General features: G+C 41.4%; 1 protein-coding gene across 1 annotated transcript in view; it reads left to right on the plus strand.

Moving 5' to 3' along the window:
* Positions 1 to 17,661, plus strand: part of gys1 (glycogen synthase 1 (muscle)) — a 50,080-nt gene that overhangs the window by 21,661 nt on the left and 10,758 nt on the right. Inside the window, exons 3-9 of the mRNA XM_034190172.1 lie at positions 209 to 390; positions 2,984 to 3,175; positions 4,789 to 4,974; positions 5,089 to 5,233; positions 6,876 to 6,993; positions 11,014 to 11,134; positions 11,245 to 11,351. Of these exons, the coding sequence (XP_034046063.1) occupies positions 209 to 390; positions 2,984 to 3,175; positions 4,789 to 4,974; positions 5,089 to 5,233; positions 6,876 to 6,993; positions 11,014 to 11,134; positions 11,245 to 11,351 (1,051 nt within the window). The remainder of the gene's footprint in view (positions 1 to 208; positions 391 to 2,983; positions 3,176 to 4,788; positions 4,975 to 5,088; positions 5,234 to 6,875; positions 6,994 to 11,013; positions 11,135 to 11,244; positions 11,352 to 17,661) is intronic.

Here is a 17,661-nt window from a genome sequence, read left to right on the forward strand (position 1 = left end):
AAAGTGATATCATCCTGATATTGTTCTCCTGATTTGAATATGGTCACTATATTGATAATTTGAACGTTGAGCTTATACTTTTCAACATAGTACTGACAAAGAATAAACGTACTTTGTCAGATATTTTTTACCTTAACTCTCTGTCATGTTGAATCATATATCTTTGCCTTGTGTGCGTCCTTGGGGCACATTTGCTGCACGTGTACAGTTGGAGGCATCTACACAGTCATCCAGACCAAAGCACGTCTGACCACAGAGGAATGGGGGGAGAACTATTTCCTCGTGGGCCCCTACGTGGAGAGCAACGTGCGAACTCAAGTGGAGCTGATCGAGCCCTCTGACCCCGTGCTGAAAAGAACGATTGACAAGATGAACTCCAGTGGCTGTAAGGTACTGTGAGCACATACAGGGATTGTAAAGTCTGTCAGTGTCATGCACAACACCCAAACCCTTCTCTTTGACGTCTCTTCATTTATCCAGCACTCTGTCACTAAACTGCTTTTGACCTTTCTTTAAAAAGGTTAGATGTTATATCAGTGTCTCTCTGAGAAACACTCCACAAATAGATGTATAGATGTGTGTGTGCACATGATACGTTACTGCGCTATTTGTGTCTTTGCTGTGTCACACTTGGAATACTATGGAATTATGGGTCAAGGACATAAATATTAGCGCTCCTTAGGGAAGAGGCTGTTATTGGACCCCGAGTCAGACGACCTTTAAGTCCATGAAACAGACACCAACAGGACAAAGTAAGTCTGGTTTAAAAGCTGTTTAGTTTAAATATATCTTAATTCTTTGTACCAATTTTCAAGAATCTATTTCGGACTTTAAATGACACAATTGTGCAATCAATACAACACAATTATAAAAGTGTTAACATGCAGTGTGGAGTTCAGATATAATTTTTAATAGTGCAGCATGTGTGACATAATGAAAGTAGAGGTGCCAACAAAACAACAACAACATAGAGAAGACACAAACAGCCCCTGCCCCCACAATTACAATGAGCTATTGATAAGCCTGAGCTGCCGGGATATTTTTATTGATTACTCGTACACTGAGGAACTCTGTCACTGACCAGATGGACACAACTCAGTCTTTCTGTACACACGAGGGCAGATGGAACTAGCTGAACATTTCTACTTGCTTTATTCACATGCAGTTTGTGAGGGATTGGGGAAAAAACTTGTCCCCAACTTGCTCCATGTTTTCAGTAACCTTTGCTGTTTTACATTTGGGCTGCCTGTGTTACCCATGTCAACCACCTTGGGACAGTGTTGTTGTGATTTGGTGCTTTATAAATAAATTGAATTGAATCACACTAACTTCAGCTTTCCACATCAACAAACCAAATAAAATGTACAAACAGATGCCCTAAAACCTTTTCATAAAATGGATGTTCACTTCCTTGCTCTTTACCCTCACAAGGATGTAAGATGGGTCTTGGGAGTATGACCAATCAGTCCACATGCTTTACAGACTTTGGATAAGACATACTGTACGACCAGGTCCCTATAGGTATCCTGCGGAATGGTCTGTGGGAGAATAGGTTACTGGAACCATTGCAGTGTGCGATCTGGTGTCTGTACGACCAAAGTAGGAGCTGTGTCTGCATTCTCGGCATTACATCAAACCTGTTCCTGTTGCATGTTGGGCTCTGCCAGGGCTGCTCCTTGTCACCAGTCCTGTTCGTGATGTTTACAGACAAAATTTCAAGGCACAGTTGGGCTGGAGAGTGTCCAGGTTGGTGACGTTAGAGTTGCAGCTCTGCTTTTTGCAGATGATGTCATTCTATTGGCTTCATCAGAGTGTGATCTCTGATGGGCACTGAGCAGGTTAGAGGCCAAGTATTAAGAGACTGGGATGAGAATCGGCGCCTCCAAATGTGAGACCATGATCCTCTGTCGCAAAAAGGTGGATTGTCACCAAGTGATTAGTGCCCTTGGTTTCAGTGTGGAAGGTTCCCGGTTCAAACCCCACCCCTGCCACATTTCTCCATGTAATGTGGAGTTGCATCAGGAAGGGAATCCGGCGTAAAACCTGTACCAAATCAACATGCGGATCCACCTCGGATCTGCTGTGGCGACCCCGAGGGAAAACAAGGGAGCAGCCGAAGAGACTTACTTTACTTACTGGAGCATGAGGACGATAGACTAATTGGGGCTACATCTGATGTTTTACAGATGCTGTACTGGACCATCTTGGTGATGAAAGAGCTGGGCCAAAGTGCGAGACTCTTTGATTTGCCAGTCGATTTACATGCCTATCCTCACCTATGGTAGTAAACTTTGGGTAATTCCTGGAAGAACAAGGTCTCAGATACAAGCAGCAGAAATTAGATTACTCCGTCAGGTATCTGGGCTTACACTCCCTGATAGGGTGAGGAGCTCGAGTAGAGCCACTTCTTCTTCACATCTAAAGGAGCCAGGTGAGGTTATTTGAGCATCTGGTGAGGATGCCCCCTGGATGTCTCCCTAGGGTGGTCTTCTAGGCACATCCAACTGGGAGGGGGTTACGGTGAGGACCCAAGACATGCTGAAGGGATTATATTTCCCAGCTGGGTTGGGAACACTTCAGGATCCCCCTGGAAGAGTTAGAAGTGGCCTATAACAGGGAAGTGTGGGAGGAGCTGTACTGCAACTAGGATAGTAAACAGCAGAAAATCAATGAATGAAAGAAAGGAAGTCTACATTAAAATGAGGGAATTTTCTTTTCAATCAATAGTCCATGCAGCATTTGTATTGGTCTCAAAAGATGATTCATCATAAAATGTTGTGCCCAGTTGATTTATTGTATAAATTTAAGTTAAATCAGTGGAAATCAATTCATATGTGTTCCCCCTGTTACATTGTGAATTATTGGTCTTTTTATCATTATTTTAACAGCTTCCAAATTAAGTAGAACTCCTATCAAGTTTTCACGCATTTCCATTCTGCATTGTTTTGTACTTAATATCCCCCCTCCTGCCTTTTACCTACAGGTCTACTTTGGCCGCTGGCTTATTGAGGGCAGCCCAAACGTGGTTTTGATCGACATTGGATTCACTGCCTGGTCTTTAGACCGCTGGAAGAGTGAGCTGTGGGAACTCTGTGCCATTGGCGTGCCGTGGTTCGACCGTGAGGCCAACGATGCCGTGCTGTTTGGTTTCCTGACTGCGTGGCTTCTAGGAGAGGTCTTCTGCTCACACAGTCAATGTGCTTACTCTGTGAAGTAACAAGAACATACAATGGTGGTCAGATGTTTATATAGACTCATCATGAACATGAATGCTGTGGCCATGTTGGACTCGCAAATGTCTGTTTTGAATTGTTGTTTGGGGGAAGCATGGTTATACAACAAACTTCTTTAATAGACAAAAGGAATCTGTTGTACAAGTTCTAATTTACTTTGGGTTTACTAACTTCAACACATAAAATATCCATACATCAAACCTAATATTTGATTGAATGTTCCTTAGTAAGTTTCACCTTGAGAACACAATGTGGTGGCCATCAGCAAGTTTCTGTCAGGCATGTTGTTGGATATTTGACCACTCTTCTTGGCATAAATGGTAGTGTTTAATTGAACTTGTTGGCTTTCTGGTACAGACCCTACTTTTAAGTACAATCCAGATATTTTCAGTGGAGTTGAGGTCAGGACTTTGGGAAGACCCCTCCGTAAATTAATGTTGGCATGTTTCATCCACATCTAGCTTTGATAAGTTTGGACTCATTGTCCTGTTCGAAAACTCATTTTTGGTCCAAGTTTCTTATAGCTGATGATTTCAGGCTTTGCTGAAGACATCTGAGGTTGTCTTCTTTCTTCATTGTTCCATCAACTTTGTACAATGCACCAGTTTCACTGGCAGCGAAACAACTGCAGAGTACGATGCTACCTCCATGTTAACAGTACGGTGTTTTTGGGATTGGATGCATCACTGGTACTCTTCCAAAAAAGGAATGTGGTGGTGGGGGGGCATCCTTCTGGTTATTTGTGGCCAAACATCTCAATCTTTCTAATCTGACCATAAAACATTCCTCCAGTTGAGCTTGAAGACATTATTTGAGCAGGAGCTTCTTTCGTGGACATTGGCCTCTGAGTCCATTGTGATGTAGGTGGGTTCCTAGGTTTTTCCTGTCCACCTGAACTGGTTTCCTCTCAGGTGAGGGTGACCATTTGGTCTCCTTCCAGACCTTGGTAAGGTGGATATACCTCCCCATAACCTGGACTTGGTTACAGTTACCTGAACTGAAGATCTTGGAATCTGCAGTCCTTTTAGAAATGGTTCCAAGAAACCTTCCCGTGTGTATTTCTGTCCATTGAGTGCAATCATTCAAACCCTATATTTTTTTTGGGGGGGAACTGCCAGGTTTAATTAATCATGACCACCAATGGTAAATTAAGAGGCCTTGACAACTTAAGATATTCAGGATCTATATCAGCACCATTGAATTAGTTGGTGTAAGTATATAATTTTGACTCTCTGTCAAGAAACTTGAAATAAATTAAAACTTATGCACTTTTTTGCTATTAAAGATGTATGTTTCATAATCATTCTTTCCCAGAAATGGAACAGTTGAAAGAAGTAATCAAAACCAACATTGTCCTACTTTAACTGTCACATTTAATATTTGCAACAAGTGAATAAAACATCTCAGACAAGTCTAAAGATTAAATAACTGAAAGATGCGAATTATAAATACTCTAATATTTGGCTTCTTTTTCCTGCATATGGAGATTCTTACATTTGGCTGTCTGTATGTGTGTATTTTGTGTACATTGTCCCCTTGTTCTCCCACATCACAGTACGCAGCCCAGAGTGAGGAGCCTCCACACATTGTGGCCCATTTCCATGAATGGTTGGCTGGCCTGGGCCTGGTGCTGTGCCGGCAAAGACAGCTGCCGGTTGCTACCATCTTCACCACTCACGCCACGCTACTCGGACGCTACCTGTGTGCCGGCAGCGTGGACTTCTACAACAACCTAGCAGAGGTACATGTGGACTAATTTGGTGCAGCAAAATCACAGCACAGATGGATGGAAAATATATTAAAGCTCTTTTCTTCTGACCTGAGATTTATTTATTTATTTATTTGACTTATTCAGTTCAATGTGGATAAAGAAGCCGGCGATCGACAGATTTACCACCGCTACTGTTTGGAAAGGGCGGCTGCACACTGCACTCATGTCTTCACCACTGTGTCGCAGATCACAGCCATCGAGGCAGAGCACCTGCTCAAGAGGAAACCAGGTGTGTAGTGGTGAACGGATCTGCTAAACATACTCTACTGTATATTACTTAGAATTATATGATACTTGTAACACATTTGTTTGACCACAAAGAAGTCAATATATGATAGACACCATACTTGCACCATGGGTATCCCTGGTGTGTAGATTTTACGCTTGTCTGGTGTATATAATTATACATCAATGAAGATGAAGTAGTTTCTCTTCTGAACAATACAGCTCTTATAAATGCATGATAAACTCTTGATCCTTGCACCATAGATACACTATGGGGAGTTGATGAGTTGTGTAGATATTAGAATGATGTAATTTATCTCTTGACTGTGATAATGTACGATGGAGACGTCATACTGAAGTTGGAGGTTTCCTCTGAGAGGGGGTGATGTGTCACCTTTTTAGGGTTGCTTGGTATATGTGTGGACATTTTTTTTTAACATTTTTCTGAGCTTGTATTATTAAATACCTAAACTGTGGGAACACTTTTTTTAATTAATTAATAACTAAAATTGTGAGCTGCCTGTAGCCTTTGTAAATTATTGCATATTGATGAGTATGAACTGATGTATTTTCTCTGCAGTGAACATCTGTCTTTATGATTACATGCTACACACTTAATACTTACACCATAGGTGCATGCCCTGTGGAGGAGATGAGCTGATTAGACTTCAAGGTTATTTGACATATACAGTGTATTTAGGGGTGATTCTTTAACTACGGGCACTATTGGCCTTGTAAATGTAATTTCCACCACACCATTGCCTTACAATATAAAGCACCTTGGGGCAACTGTGTGATGTGATTTGGCGCTATATACATGTGTTCTGATGTCACTGTTCATCTCCATAGAAACTACCCAAACAATCTTTCATACAAACTGTTTAGGGACATTACAGTGTTGTGGTGGAAATTACGGCAATAGTGTGGGACAACTACATCTTGTTTAAAAAAAATCACAACAGTTGTATGACATTGAATACCCCAATTATGTTTTGGTTATTTTACTGATATTTTATTGAGATATTTTAAAACATTAGAAAAAAACGTTTCTTTACCATTCATTTTTATCATTGAAGATCAAAAGTCTGGGTGTGGGACAAGCACAAAATGGCAATATTTGCATATAATGATGCTGAAAAAAGGTGAAAAAGTCATCATAGACTACTGGAACAAATTTCTTAACACACTTTCATTGTAAAGATAACCATAAAAGTGTGAAATTTCCCCTTTTTTCTGTTTTTCATACAATATGATCAAAGGACATAAGTGCCCGTAGTCTAAGAATCACCCTTAGATGTTAGTGGGTGTAGTAATCCCCTCCAAACACACACACCCCAACAGCTATTACTCAAGAATATTTGAAGGAGGAGACTTCAAATTGTGAATATTATAGTAATATCATAACATGCATGTCTCGGTATTGCTTGAAACGTTACTCAGTGTTGTAAACTACTGAATTGTTCCACAAATTTTCATATCTATGAAACTTTGCTTGAGCATGAACCATTCCTCACATGACCTTGCAAACACTTTCCAATTTCAAAAAAAAAAGAGATAATTAAAATTGTCCCTTTGAGGTCACTGAGCAGGTATTTACTCTAGTTTCTTTTTTAATCTTTCACCTATGTGTGTCCATTCTCATACAGACATTGTCACACCCAACGGGCTGAACGTGAAGAAGTTCTCAGCTATGCACGAGTTTCAGAATCTCCACGCTCAGAGCAAGAACCGAATCCAGGAGTTCATCAGAGGCCATTTCTATGGGTCAGCGACGCCGCAGCCCTCTTCACACACATGGGATTTACAAACTGTTGTAGCCTGTTCAGGGATGACAGCTGGTTTTGCTGGTTTTTGAATGAGTTGTTATGCAACAATTATAACTAAGTAAATGAGGTGAAAACCTCATTTACTTACAACTATGTCAGTGACAATATATGGTCTTGCTATCATCCTGTCCATTCACAGGTGCAGAGAAATGCCTGTGTAACTCTGTTTGAAACATCAGAATTGCTCAGTTTTTCTTTCACCCAAGATGTCAGAAATGTGACGATCCAGATAATTCCATGCAGATTGGTAGTCATTATTAAAGGGATGTCTGTTATCATTTAGAATTTGACCTGTCCCTGGAGAATGAAGGCAAAATAGTGCATTATTTAAACCAGATTAAATATACAGTAACATGTAGCTCAGGAAAATGTTTGCTTTGTCATTGCGTAATAGTTTGGCAGCAGTTTAACTGTTTGCGTCCACAGTGGTGTGGGTTGTCAGATAACTGAAGGTTTGGTGCATCAAACTCACGTCTGTGGGCTGAACACTGCAGGTTGAGCATCATGCTGGAGATCATAAGTTCGCACCCTGAGGGGAGCGAGTGGGAGGAGTCAGACATAACGCAGAGCAAGCTGCTACCCTTGGACATCTTTTAGTGTGAATATAGTTGTAGATAACTATGGATAAAATTGTTTTTTCAGTTGTAAATGTAATGTTTTCAGCCTTGGTCCCATTAGCTTGCATTGCATTGGTAAACCCATATGACCAACCCCTTGGCCACATTACCTACAAGCGACAGAGGCAAAGTGACAAACTGCCATTTATTTTCATTTAGAATGGCCGTTTTACAGCGACAAACAAGAAGTGATTGCAACACCGCCAGCTAAGCATGGTCAAAATACGAGGTCTGTGATAAAACTAACGTACCTTTTTATTTTTTTCAAAAACTATATGGATTTGAATCACGTGCGATTACATCAGACAACCTTGAACCCTCGTGCGCATGTGTGTTTTTTCACGCCTGTCGGTTACGTCATTCGCCTGTGGGCTGGCTTTGAGTGAGGAGTGGTCCACCCCTCCCGTCGGAATCTCTTTGTCTGAGAATTTCCTGAGAGACTGACGCTTTGCTTGATCAAAATTTTTTCTAAAACTGTGAGGCACATCGAAGTGGACATCATTCGAGAAATTCAGCTGGTTTTCTGTGAAAATTTTAACGGCTGATGAGAGATTATGGACTGTTGCTGTCGCTTTAAGGACTGCCCACGGAGCGGGACGTCGCGACGCGCCCTGAGCCGCCGCTGCCTGCCTGTTTCGAGCTGAAAGCTTCCAAATTTAAGCCTCTGTTGACCCAGGACGTCGTGAGAGAACAGAGAACTTTCAGAAGAGGTCGGGATCAGCAGTTTATCTGGACATTCCACTGTTAAAGGAGATAATGAAAGACGTGTGGACGGGTCCGCGCAGCCGGCGCGGTGCGGCGGCACAGGAAAAACACCTCCGTGTTGATAACCATTTGTAAAAATCAGGCGGCTTTTGATGGCTTTCAGTTGCGTGAGTATCTGAGAAATTGTTTAACAGCTCGACATGTTCCAACTTGTCCTTAAGGCTTCCAATGGAGGTGTTTTTCCTGTGGCGGCGCGCGGACCCGTCCGCACTTTCTTTCATTACAAGCGTCAGTCTCTCAGGAAGTTCTCAGACAGAGATTCCGACGGGAGGGGTGGACCACTCCTCACTCAAAGCCAGCCCACAGGCGAATGACGTAACCGACAGGCGTGAAAAAACTCACGCATGCGCACAAGGGTTCAAGGTTGTCTGATGTAATCGCACGTGATTCAAATCCATATGGTTTTTGAAAAAAATAAAAAGGTCCGATACTTTTCTAACAGACCTCGTAAATGAGAAATCTGGTTTATTCAAATCTTGAGTGAGGCGACATGGCGACTGCCAGTCCAAGTGCAGGCAGTGTGATGCACATTGGCTGCTTGCTTAAACAAAATAAACCAAGATGGTAAAATATGCTCCCAAACAGCTGTATTTCTACATGAATCTATTTGGTTGTTTTTTATATTTTATAAACGTTAGCATGGGGCAAAAACACTTCTAAATCTAAAAACACTGTTATTGTAACCAGATAACAACTCTGAAGTGATTTACAAGACATCTTACAGAGATGTTAGCATGCTAACTAGCAATACAGTTGTGTAACTGTAACAAATGCTAGACTGAAACAAAGCAATCAAACTTTGGTTCCATTAAGCAAGTCCATCATGGAGTACAATTGTGACCATCTCTGATTTCCTCATATTATTATTTTTAAAATCTATTTAAGCATTGTACACAGTAATGCCAAGCAGCCATGAGCTAACCACGCCTGGCAATGTCAGTCAAGTGAAAAACGCCAACTCATCTGACTGTAGCTTACACTCTCAATCTGGCATTATGTGCACAACAGTGCCTACTAGTGGCATGATGTGGTATAAGCACTTTACCCATAGACGTCGCTCTAATTTAAAGAATTACTTTTTGCAATTCCAATCTGCATTTGGAGCCAACACTTCATCTCACTTCAACTGTGATGAAGTGCTTTGAGAGGCTGGTGCTGAGGTACATAAAATCCTTAATGCCTCCCAGCCTCGATCAGCACCAATTCGCATACAGAGCCAACAGGTCCACAGGTGATGCCATCAACACAGCCCTCCACACACTGTGTCAACATCTTGAACAGCCTGGCAGTTATGCGAGGATGTTGTTTGTGGACTTCAGTTCTGCTTTTAACACACTTGTTCCAAGCAGACTGATGTTCAAACTGCGCAGTCTGGGCATTGGCGAGCACACCTGCAGATGGGTCAGAGACTTTCTCACCAACTGTCTGCAATCAGTCAGGATGGGGTCCCACCACTCCTCAGTGCTGACAGTAAGTGCTGGGGCCCCTCAGGGCTGTGTGCTCAGCCCCATGCTGTACACTTTGTACAGTCATGACTGTACACCAACCTGCAGCAGCAACATCTTTGTCAAATTTGCAGATGACACTACTGTGGTTGGGCTCATCCATAACAACGATGAGATGGCCTGCAGAGAGGAGGTCCTGAACCTCACTACTTGGTGCTCCCTAAATAACCTGGCACTTAACTCCTCAAAGACAAAGGAGTTGGTGCTAGATTTTAGGCGGAGGAGGGAGGACTCCCCCCCCCCTTTTCATTCAGAGAGACACTGTAGAGGGTCAGTGACTTCAAGATCCTGGGTACATACATTTCTCAGGACCTGACATGGGGCACCAACACCAATGTCCTTGTAAAAAGGGCACAGCAGCGTCTGTACTTTTTAAGGTCAACCTGTCCCAGGAACTGCTGCTGTCCTTCTATAGGTGTTCTGTAGAGAGCGTCTTCACCAACAACATCTTGGTGTGGTATAGGAGCTGCTCTCAGGCTGACAAGAAGGCTCTGGAGAGAGTCAGGAAGTCAGCACAGAACATCATAGGAGCGCAGCTGTCCTCTGTCAGACATCTATAACACCAGATGGTTCACACCCGGGGCACAGCTTGTTCTCGCTGCTGCCCTCAGGAAAGAGGTACCGGCCCATCAAGGCCCGCACATCCAGACTCACCAACATGTTCTACCCAAGTGCAATACAAGTACTGAATGCACATTAGCCTTCAGTCTGCACAATTCATTGCATTTATTTTTTATAAAGGTGAATGCAATGAATAGCGCAGACGTCTATTTATATACACCTACTGGCTCCCTTGTAAATACATGTATATATTCTTATTTGTCTTTTTATATTTATATTTTTTTATATTTACTTTTACACCTGTGCACTACAGGAGTTGTCTTTTAATTTCATTGTACCTTGTGTATAATGACAATAAAAGCATTCTATTCTATTCAAAAAGCTCCTGGAGGTGATCTGAGTCATATTTGATTAAACAGGTTAGACGTCATGCAGAATTAAATGCATTTGTAAAGATTACAGTAACAATGATTTTTATTTATTTATTTATTTTTATTCTTTGCTTATTAGACACCTCGACTTCAACCTGGACAAGTGTTTGTTCCTCTTCATAGCTGGAAGGTACGAGTTCTCCAACAAAGGTGCCGACCTCTTTCTGGAGTCTTTAGCCAGACTCAACTATCTGCTGAAAGTAAGTGCTCATCTGTCCACAAGTGTGCGCTCATGTTCTTATGCATGTGTGAATCCTATGTGTCATTTCTATCTGATTGTGTTTTTTTGTTTGTTTTTTTTACGTCACAGGTCAACCATAGTGATGTAACAGTCATCGCATTCTTCATTATGCCAGCTCGGACAAACAATTTCAATGTGGAGACGCTGAAAGGTCAAGCAGTGAGGAAGCAGCTGTGGTGAGGTTACTTTTTTGATTGTTTTTAGTTCATCCAGAAGGTGAATAAGGGCACGCAGAAAACTGTTAGTCACTAATGCATCCGAAAGAAGTGCAAAAGTAGTAGCTGTGCACCCTGTGTAGTCATGTGAACTCTTGTGCCGATGATGTTATGTTTGTAGGCAAGTGCTCCTTGAATGGAACATTCCATCTTTCACCTCATGAAATATCTTTGCCATTGCACAAATGAAAAACATTAATTATTTGTATTATATAACGCCTAAAATTGATCGTTGTCATTTGATATTTTATTAATTTATAAAAAAGAGAAAAGGGACTTATTTTGATGTGCATTACTGGTCCTTTGACATAAAGAGGTTCCAAACAGTCCAACACGAACTGTAAACAGCAATCCAAAATTGTTCTCAGTCAACTTGCAAAAAGAGTCAGATAGTTCAAAAACAATCCCAACGATGTAGTCCATACCTGATGCTGTGCAAAACAAACCCTTCCATGTTTGTTTTTAAGCTAAGCGCTGTCGCTGCTAGAGTGCGCGCGCTGTGATTGCGGTGTGTAATAGCACAAAACGTATAGAACCAAAATTGCACAATAAATGGAACACAATGGCAAATGGTACGAATGATCCATATCATGTGACATACAAACCACCAATCAAATGACAAGGATCTATTTAGGTGTTATCTAAAACAAAACCAGGCATGGTTTCATAATGCATCTTATTGGCAATCAGCTACGATCAAAGGAGCAGCAGCAGGTTTGATGTTACATCCGTACTAACTCCGCACGGCGTCATCAACATCAACTATTTTAGGGAAAGAACAAATGATCCTATGTGAAGATGTTAATTTATCTCAGTACTTGTGGTGTCAAGAACGCGTGCTTTTTCCTCCAATTCTCCCTCATCTGTGTGCACACAAACACAATGGAACCCTACAGACTAACCTGAGACCAAAAAAAAAGTTGCCGGGGGCGGCATACCCCTTTTGTAGGTTCTTCTAAATTGTCTGACACTAGTTAAGCAAAAATAAGATGAGCATGACTTACCCATATTGGAATTGTCTTGGGCATATCCTTAAAATGTTGAAGACTACGCCGGTCTCTTGCTGCGCTGCTGTAATTATTTAACTTATCTTTCTGGGGTCTGCAGGAAATCCATTGGAGCTGAATGCCCTTCTTTTATCCATGCTGATTGTTCTAGCCATATACTGAACATGAAACCAGTCTGTTTTTCAAGTTAGAAGTGTCAAAATTATCCAGTATTGAAGAACTGAATAATTAATTGCTCATGCCAGTATTGAAGGCAAACCTTTTCTTGCCAACCAAGATGGTGATCGTGCAGTCTACTGACTAGAGTGCCTATATGCAGAGTGGCGACAACTAGGGATTTGACACTTTTTTCCTAGCTAAAGCCAATAGACATGACGTTTACTATGTTTATGAATGCCAATTTCATAGTCATCCCTGTCTTCTCGTCAGCCAATAGGGTTGAAATTATTGATATAATTTGACTTTTAAGTTGGGGGGAAAAAACTGCGCATTTGATAGTTTAATTGATTTATGCATGTGACTATGCACCTCTGTAAATCACCTGGGGCCTCATGTACAAAGCGTGCGTATGCACAAAAACCTGGCGTACACCCATCTCCATGTCCACGTGCAGATGTATCAAAAGTGACTTGAGCGTGGAAATGAGCAGTGCATCACACAAAAATCCTGGCTGGCGTACGCACATTTCTACAGCTGTTATGCTCTCCAGCATTTACAGGTGACGCATGGAGCCGGTAATAGTGTGAAAACATGAAGTCATCAGAGTGATGTGCACATCAGAGACACACTGATGAACATTTAACACACCCACGTGTTTGCAATTATATGGATGGATATAAACGCGCGCGCAAAGTGATGTGTAAAATGGCATTAACAGTGGCTGCATTGGCGTTGTTAGAGGACCTTGCAAATGGTGCAATCCGATGTGAGCGTGTGTTCGGAGAATGTGAAAATTTACTTCCAAATGAGGATAATTGGCTCTGAAACAGATTTCGATTACTAAAGCCACTGTTACTGGAGGTGCGCACAGAACTGCGGTCGGCCCAGAGTGCAATACTGCGAGGAGCCAGGGGTTGTCTGTGCCCACACAGCTGATGACCACGCTGGGCACCCTGGCATCAGGGGCATTCTAGCGTGAGCTGGCTGATCGGTCAGGCATGTGCCAGTCAACCTTGCGCTGAGCTGCAGTCATCCAAATGTCATCAGGTACATTCCAACATTACAGCACATTTTGCAGCAAGAGCCACTTTTCCTGTTAAGTGCACACACATTGGTATGAAGGCACCATCACATGATTAATTTGTTTCTGTTAATGGGGAAACATTTTCATTCCATCAATGTGCATTAGGCTGCACGGTGTGTGATGGGGGGGCCTTGGGTTTAAATAGTTTATTCGTGTAATTGTTCCGAACGAAACCAGAACGGGCACATTTGGAGATGTGCACACTCACATATGCTTTCATTAATATTAATGTCTTTTTTTTTGCTTGATGGTGAGCTGCAGAGCTTCTTAACAGGCTTCCTGTATTTGGTATTTGTCAATAAACACGTGTGTAAATTGTGACTGGTCAGCAGAGGCGCACCTCACCTTTTTAATGTCAGTGGGTGGGTGTGTGTGGCCTCACACACACACTCCTTAGCTCTTTTTCCAGTTTCACGATTAATCCGTTTAACAGTGTACTGAATAAACTGTCCCTGCGTGTCTCCATGACACTTCCAGTCATTTATAGTATAATTTCTTTTGTTTTCATGTTGTCCGACATGACGTCGTGAGGAATCCCTGCTCAGAGGGCCGATTTACATGAAACTGCATATTTCAATAGGGCATGGCCAGGGAGGAGTTTGGTTCCACGTTCAGTGGGATGTACAAACGGAACGTGCCTGAATTCATGCCTACGTACACTTTCATACATCTCAATCTATTTGTGCTTACACTGGATTCAAGGTTTTGGCGGGCGCCAACTTTTAGTAGAAAGTCCATGCAAGTCTTTGTACATGAGGCCCCTGCTCCTTGAACATTAAAACCTGGATGAAAACGTGAATCAAATATTTTTGCACATTTCTGAGGTCCATGGCTGTGTTTAATTATCAGTTGTGTAAAGCTAACAAGCTTTTCAGCGCAGACACACACTAAATACATTTTCAGTATTTTATGACAGTTATTGTGAACAGGATTATTGATCTACAGATTAATTATATTTGAATAGAATAGAAGCTTTATTTGTCCTTGTACACATACAGGGGGATTAGGGGTGCCACTCCGCAACTGACTTTGAGAATAAGAAACGATAAAGAAACGATTGGTTTTAATATTATTTTCATTGGTGCTGTAAATTTAAAATTGTTTGACATTCTAGGCTCTATAATATTTTGATCGATTGAAGGTTTTATTTCAGACATGAAAAACAAAACAAATACAGAAGAAAACAAAACATCAAATATAGAAAAGTAACAAATCACAAAATAAATAAGACAAAAAAATAAGAACAAATCACAAAAAAATAAGAACAATGTCAAGATAATGTGTCTGAAAGAGTAGAAAGCATATGCTCATTCATTCGTACTGTTTGTCCTACCGTTTGTCCTTGCTAAGCCCTTTTCTTAATCATCAGTTGATTTCAAAATACTGTCTTTTAAACAAATTTAATAATAATAAATGTATTTATTATTATTATTAATTATGGGGTGCCAATTTAAATTTGCAACTATATGTATGTAAAAACATACTGACACCTCATGATTATACATATTTACATATGTGCATATTTACAGACAAAAAAACTATAAATAATAACTGAATAAATGAATGTAAGTAGTAAGGAATCTGTGAAACAATTGGTGACCATCACAGCCCTTCGTCCTGCTTGTTCCCTGTGAAAACCATGTTTTTGTTTTGCCGTTTGAACTGGGTCATGCTTGGACCATCATTGCTTGAGCACCCAGTTTAGTTTAATTTAATCTAATTAAATTGGGTGCGCTAATTTAATTTAAATTAACACGTGATTTTTAGCAGCCACAATTATAGTATAAAATCCTGAACTTATCCAATAGAAATATGAGCTGGATTTTACTTTCCATCCAATTATCCTGACTTTTTATTTTTCTGTTTTATGTATCTGCAGGAAATCTATACATTTTTATCTATTTTCAGATGGATTGTTGCATTTATAGGCACATCATCATGTCATTTTGAAAATCTGCCTTTGGAAACTGTAAACATCGCGTATACTAACCCTAACCCTATGTCAGTGTCACCAGTCTGTGTATATATGCACTCTGCTAATGACATCAGCTGCACCTTGTGAATGAAAATCAAGATAGTTTCATTACATAAATGTGCTAGTTACATGGTCTTTGTTAAATTATTTCAGTTATGGCCAGAACTGTTGAAAGGTTTATTATGACAGCACAGGATCTCCACAGGGCTGTGTCCTTTTCCCTCTGCTCTTCTCCCTCTACACTAACTGCTGCACCTCCAGCCACGACTCTGTAAAGCTCATCAAGTTTGCGGACGACACCACCCTCATCAGACTCATTACGGATGGGGATGAGTCTGCCTACAGGAGGGAGGTGGACCGGCTGGTGACCTGGTGCAGCAGCAACAACTTGGAGCTCAACGCCCAGAAAACAGTGGAGATGATCGTGGACTTCAGGAAAGCCACAGCCCCCTCGCCCTCACCAACAGCCCCATCACCACTGTGGACTGTCACCGCTTCCTCGGCACCACCATCACCCAGGACCTCAAGTGGGAGTCAACCATCAGCTCCCTCATCAAGAAGGCCCAGCAGAGGATGTACTTCCTGCGGCAGCTGAAGAAGGCCAAGCTGCCTGTCCAGCTGATGGTGCAGTTCTACACGGCCATCATCGAGTCCATCCTCTGCTCCTCCATCACGGTGTGGTACACCGGGGCCACAGCCAGGGACAGACACAGACTGCAGCACATTGTGGCCTCTGCTGAGAAGGTGATCGGCTGTAGCCTTCCATCTCTCCACGACCTGCACGTCTCCAGGACTCTGGGCCGAGCAGGTCGGATCACAGCTGACCCTTCTCACCCTGCACACGGTCTATTCGAACCACTCCCCTCGGGCAGGAGGCTACGGTCCATCCAGACCAGAACCTCCTGCCATAAGAACAGTTTCTTCCCCTCTGCCGTTAGACTCATGAACACCTCATAACTCAGTCACCTTAAGCTTAACTCTGTCACTTTATCATTTTATCACGTGTCACTTTAGACAATGTACTTTGGTTTTTAATTGCACTCCTCCCACTGCACTGTTTTTTCTGTTTCTCTGTTTTTCTGTTGCACACAGCCTTTCATATTTCTTTTTTTATCTTATATTTTATCTTATTTTGACACATATGTTATATTTTATCCTAGCATCCTAGCATTTTATCTCTTCTTAATGTTGCACCATTGTACCGAAGCAAATTCCTAGTCTGTGAATCCTGTTCACTGGCAATGGCAATAAACTTCTTCTGATTCTGTTAATGTTTTTGAATAATTAATTCGTTTTTTTGGTTTTTATGTAAAATGTTCTAAAAAAATGTGAAAATCTCTTAAATTACCAATGGAAAAATCATGAGTGGTGACTGCGTAATGCAATTTGCCACGTCAACACTAGGTGACACCAACTCCTAACCACTGTGGTTTTAATGAAGACGTGAAAAACAAAAAGCAACAAGTAGTATACTTTTAATCAACTGGAAACTACAGAAGTAGCTGAATATTGTGGGGAAGATTTTTGTTGTAATATCAGGAGGGAAATATTGTTTGCACTTTCCTTATTACCTCTGCCAACGAAGTTGGAGGAGGTTGTTTTTACCCCTGTTTATTTGTAAACAGTGCGGAGTCCACAATTTTTCATATATCATGAAAGTTTGACTGAAGGTTCATATTCTGATAGGCAAGAACTGATTCAATTTTCAAGGTCAAAGGGCAAAGTCAGGAAAAATCTTAAATCTTTAATATTGAATAAGTTTTCAAACATTCATAACTCTGTCAAAAAAGATCACATTTCTTTCATATTTGACATCATTATGTAGGATGGTATCCTTTATCAACTGACAAAGTGTGACCCAGATCCGATCCAGATTACAGATTTTGTGGCCATTTAAATTTAACATTGAAAACTCCATTTAATATATATTTTACATTATACTCGTATCTTAACCAAACGTGCCCCAATCACACTCATATTTGAAAGTGAGGTGCAGACTTGCACCCACTATCACTGACAGTTTGATCCGGATCTGATCCGGATTGT

This window comes from Thalassophryne amazonica, chromosome 16 (genome assembly GCF_902500255.1).
Source record: "Thalassophryne amazonica chromosome 16, fThaAma1.1, whole genome shotgun sequence".
Taxonomy (NCBI): domain Eukaryota; kingdom Metazoa; phylum Chordata; class Actinopteri; order Batrachoidiformes; family Batrachoididae; genus Thalassophryne; species Thalassophryne amazonica.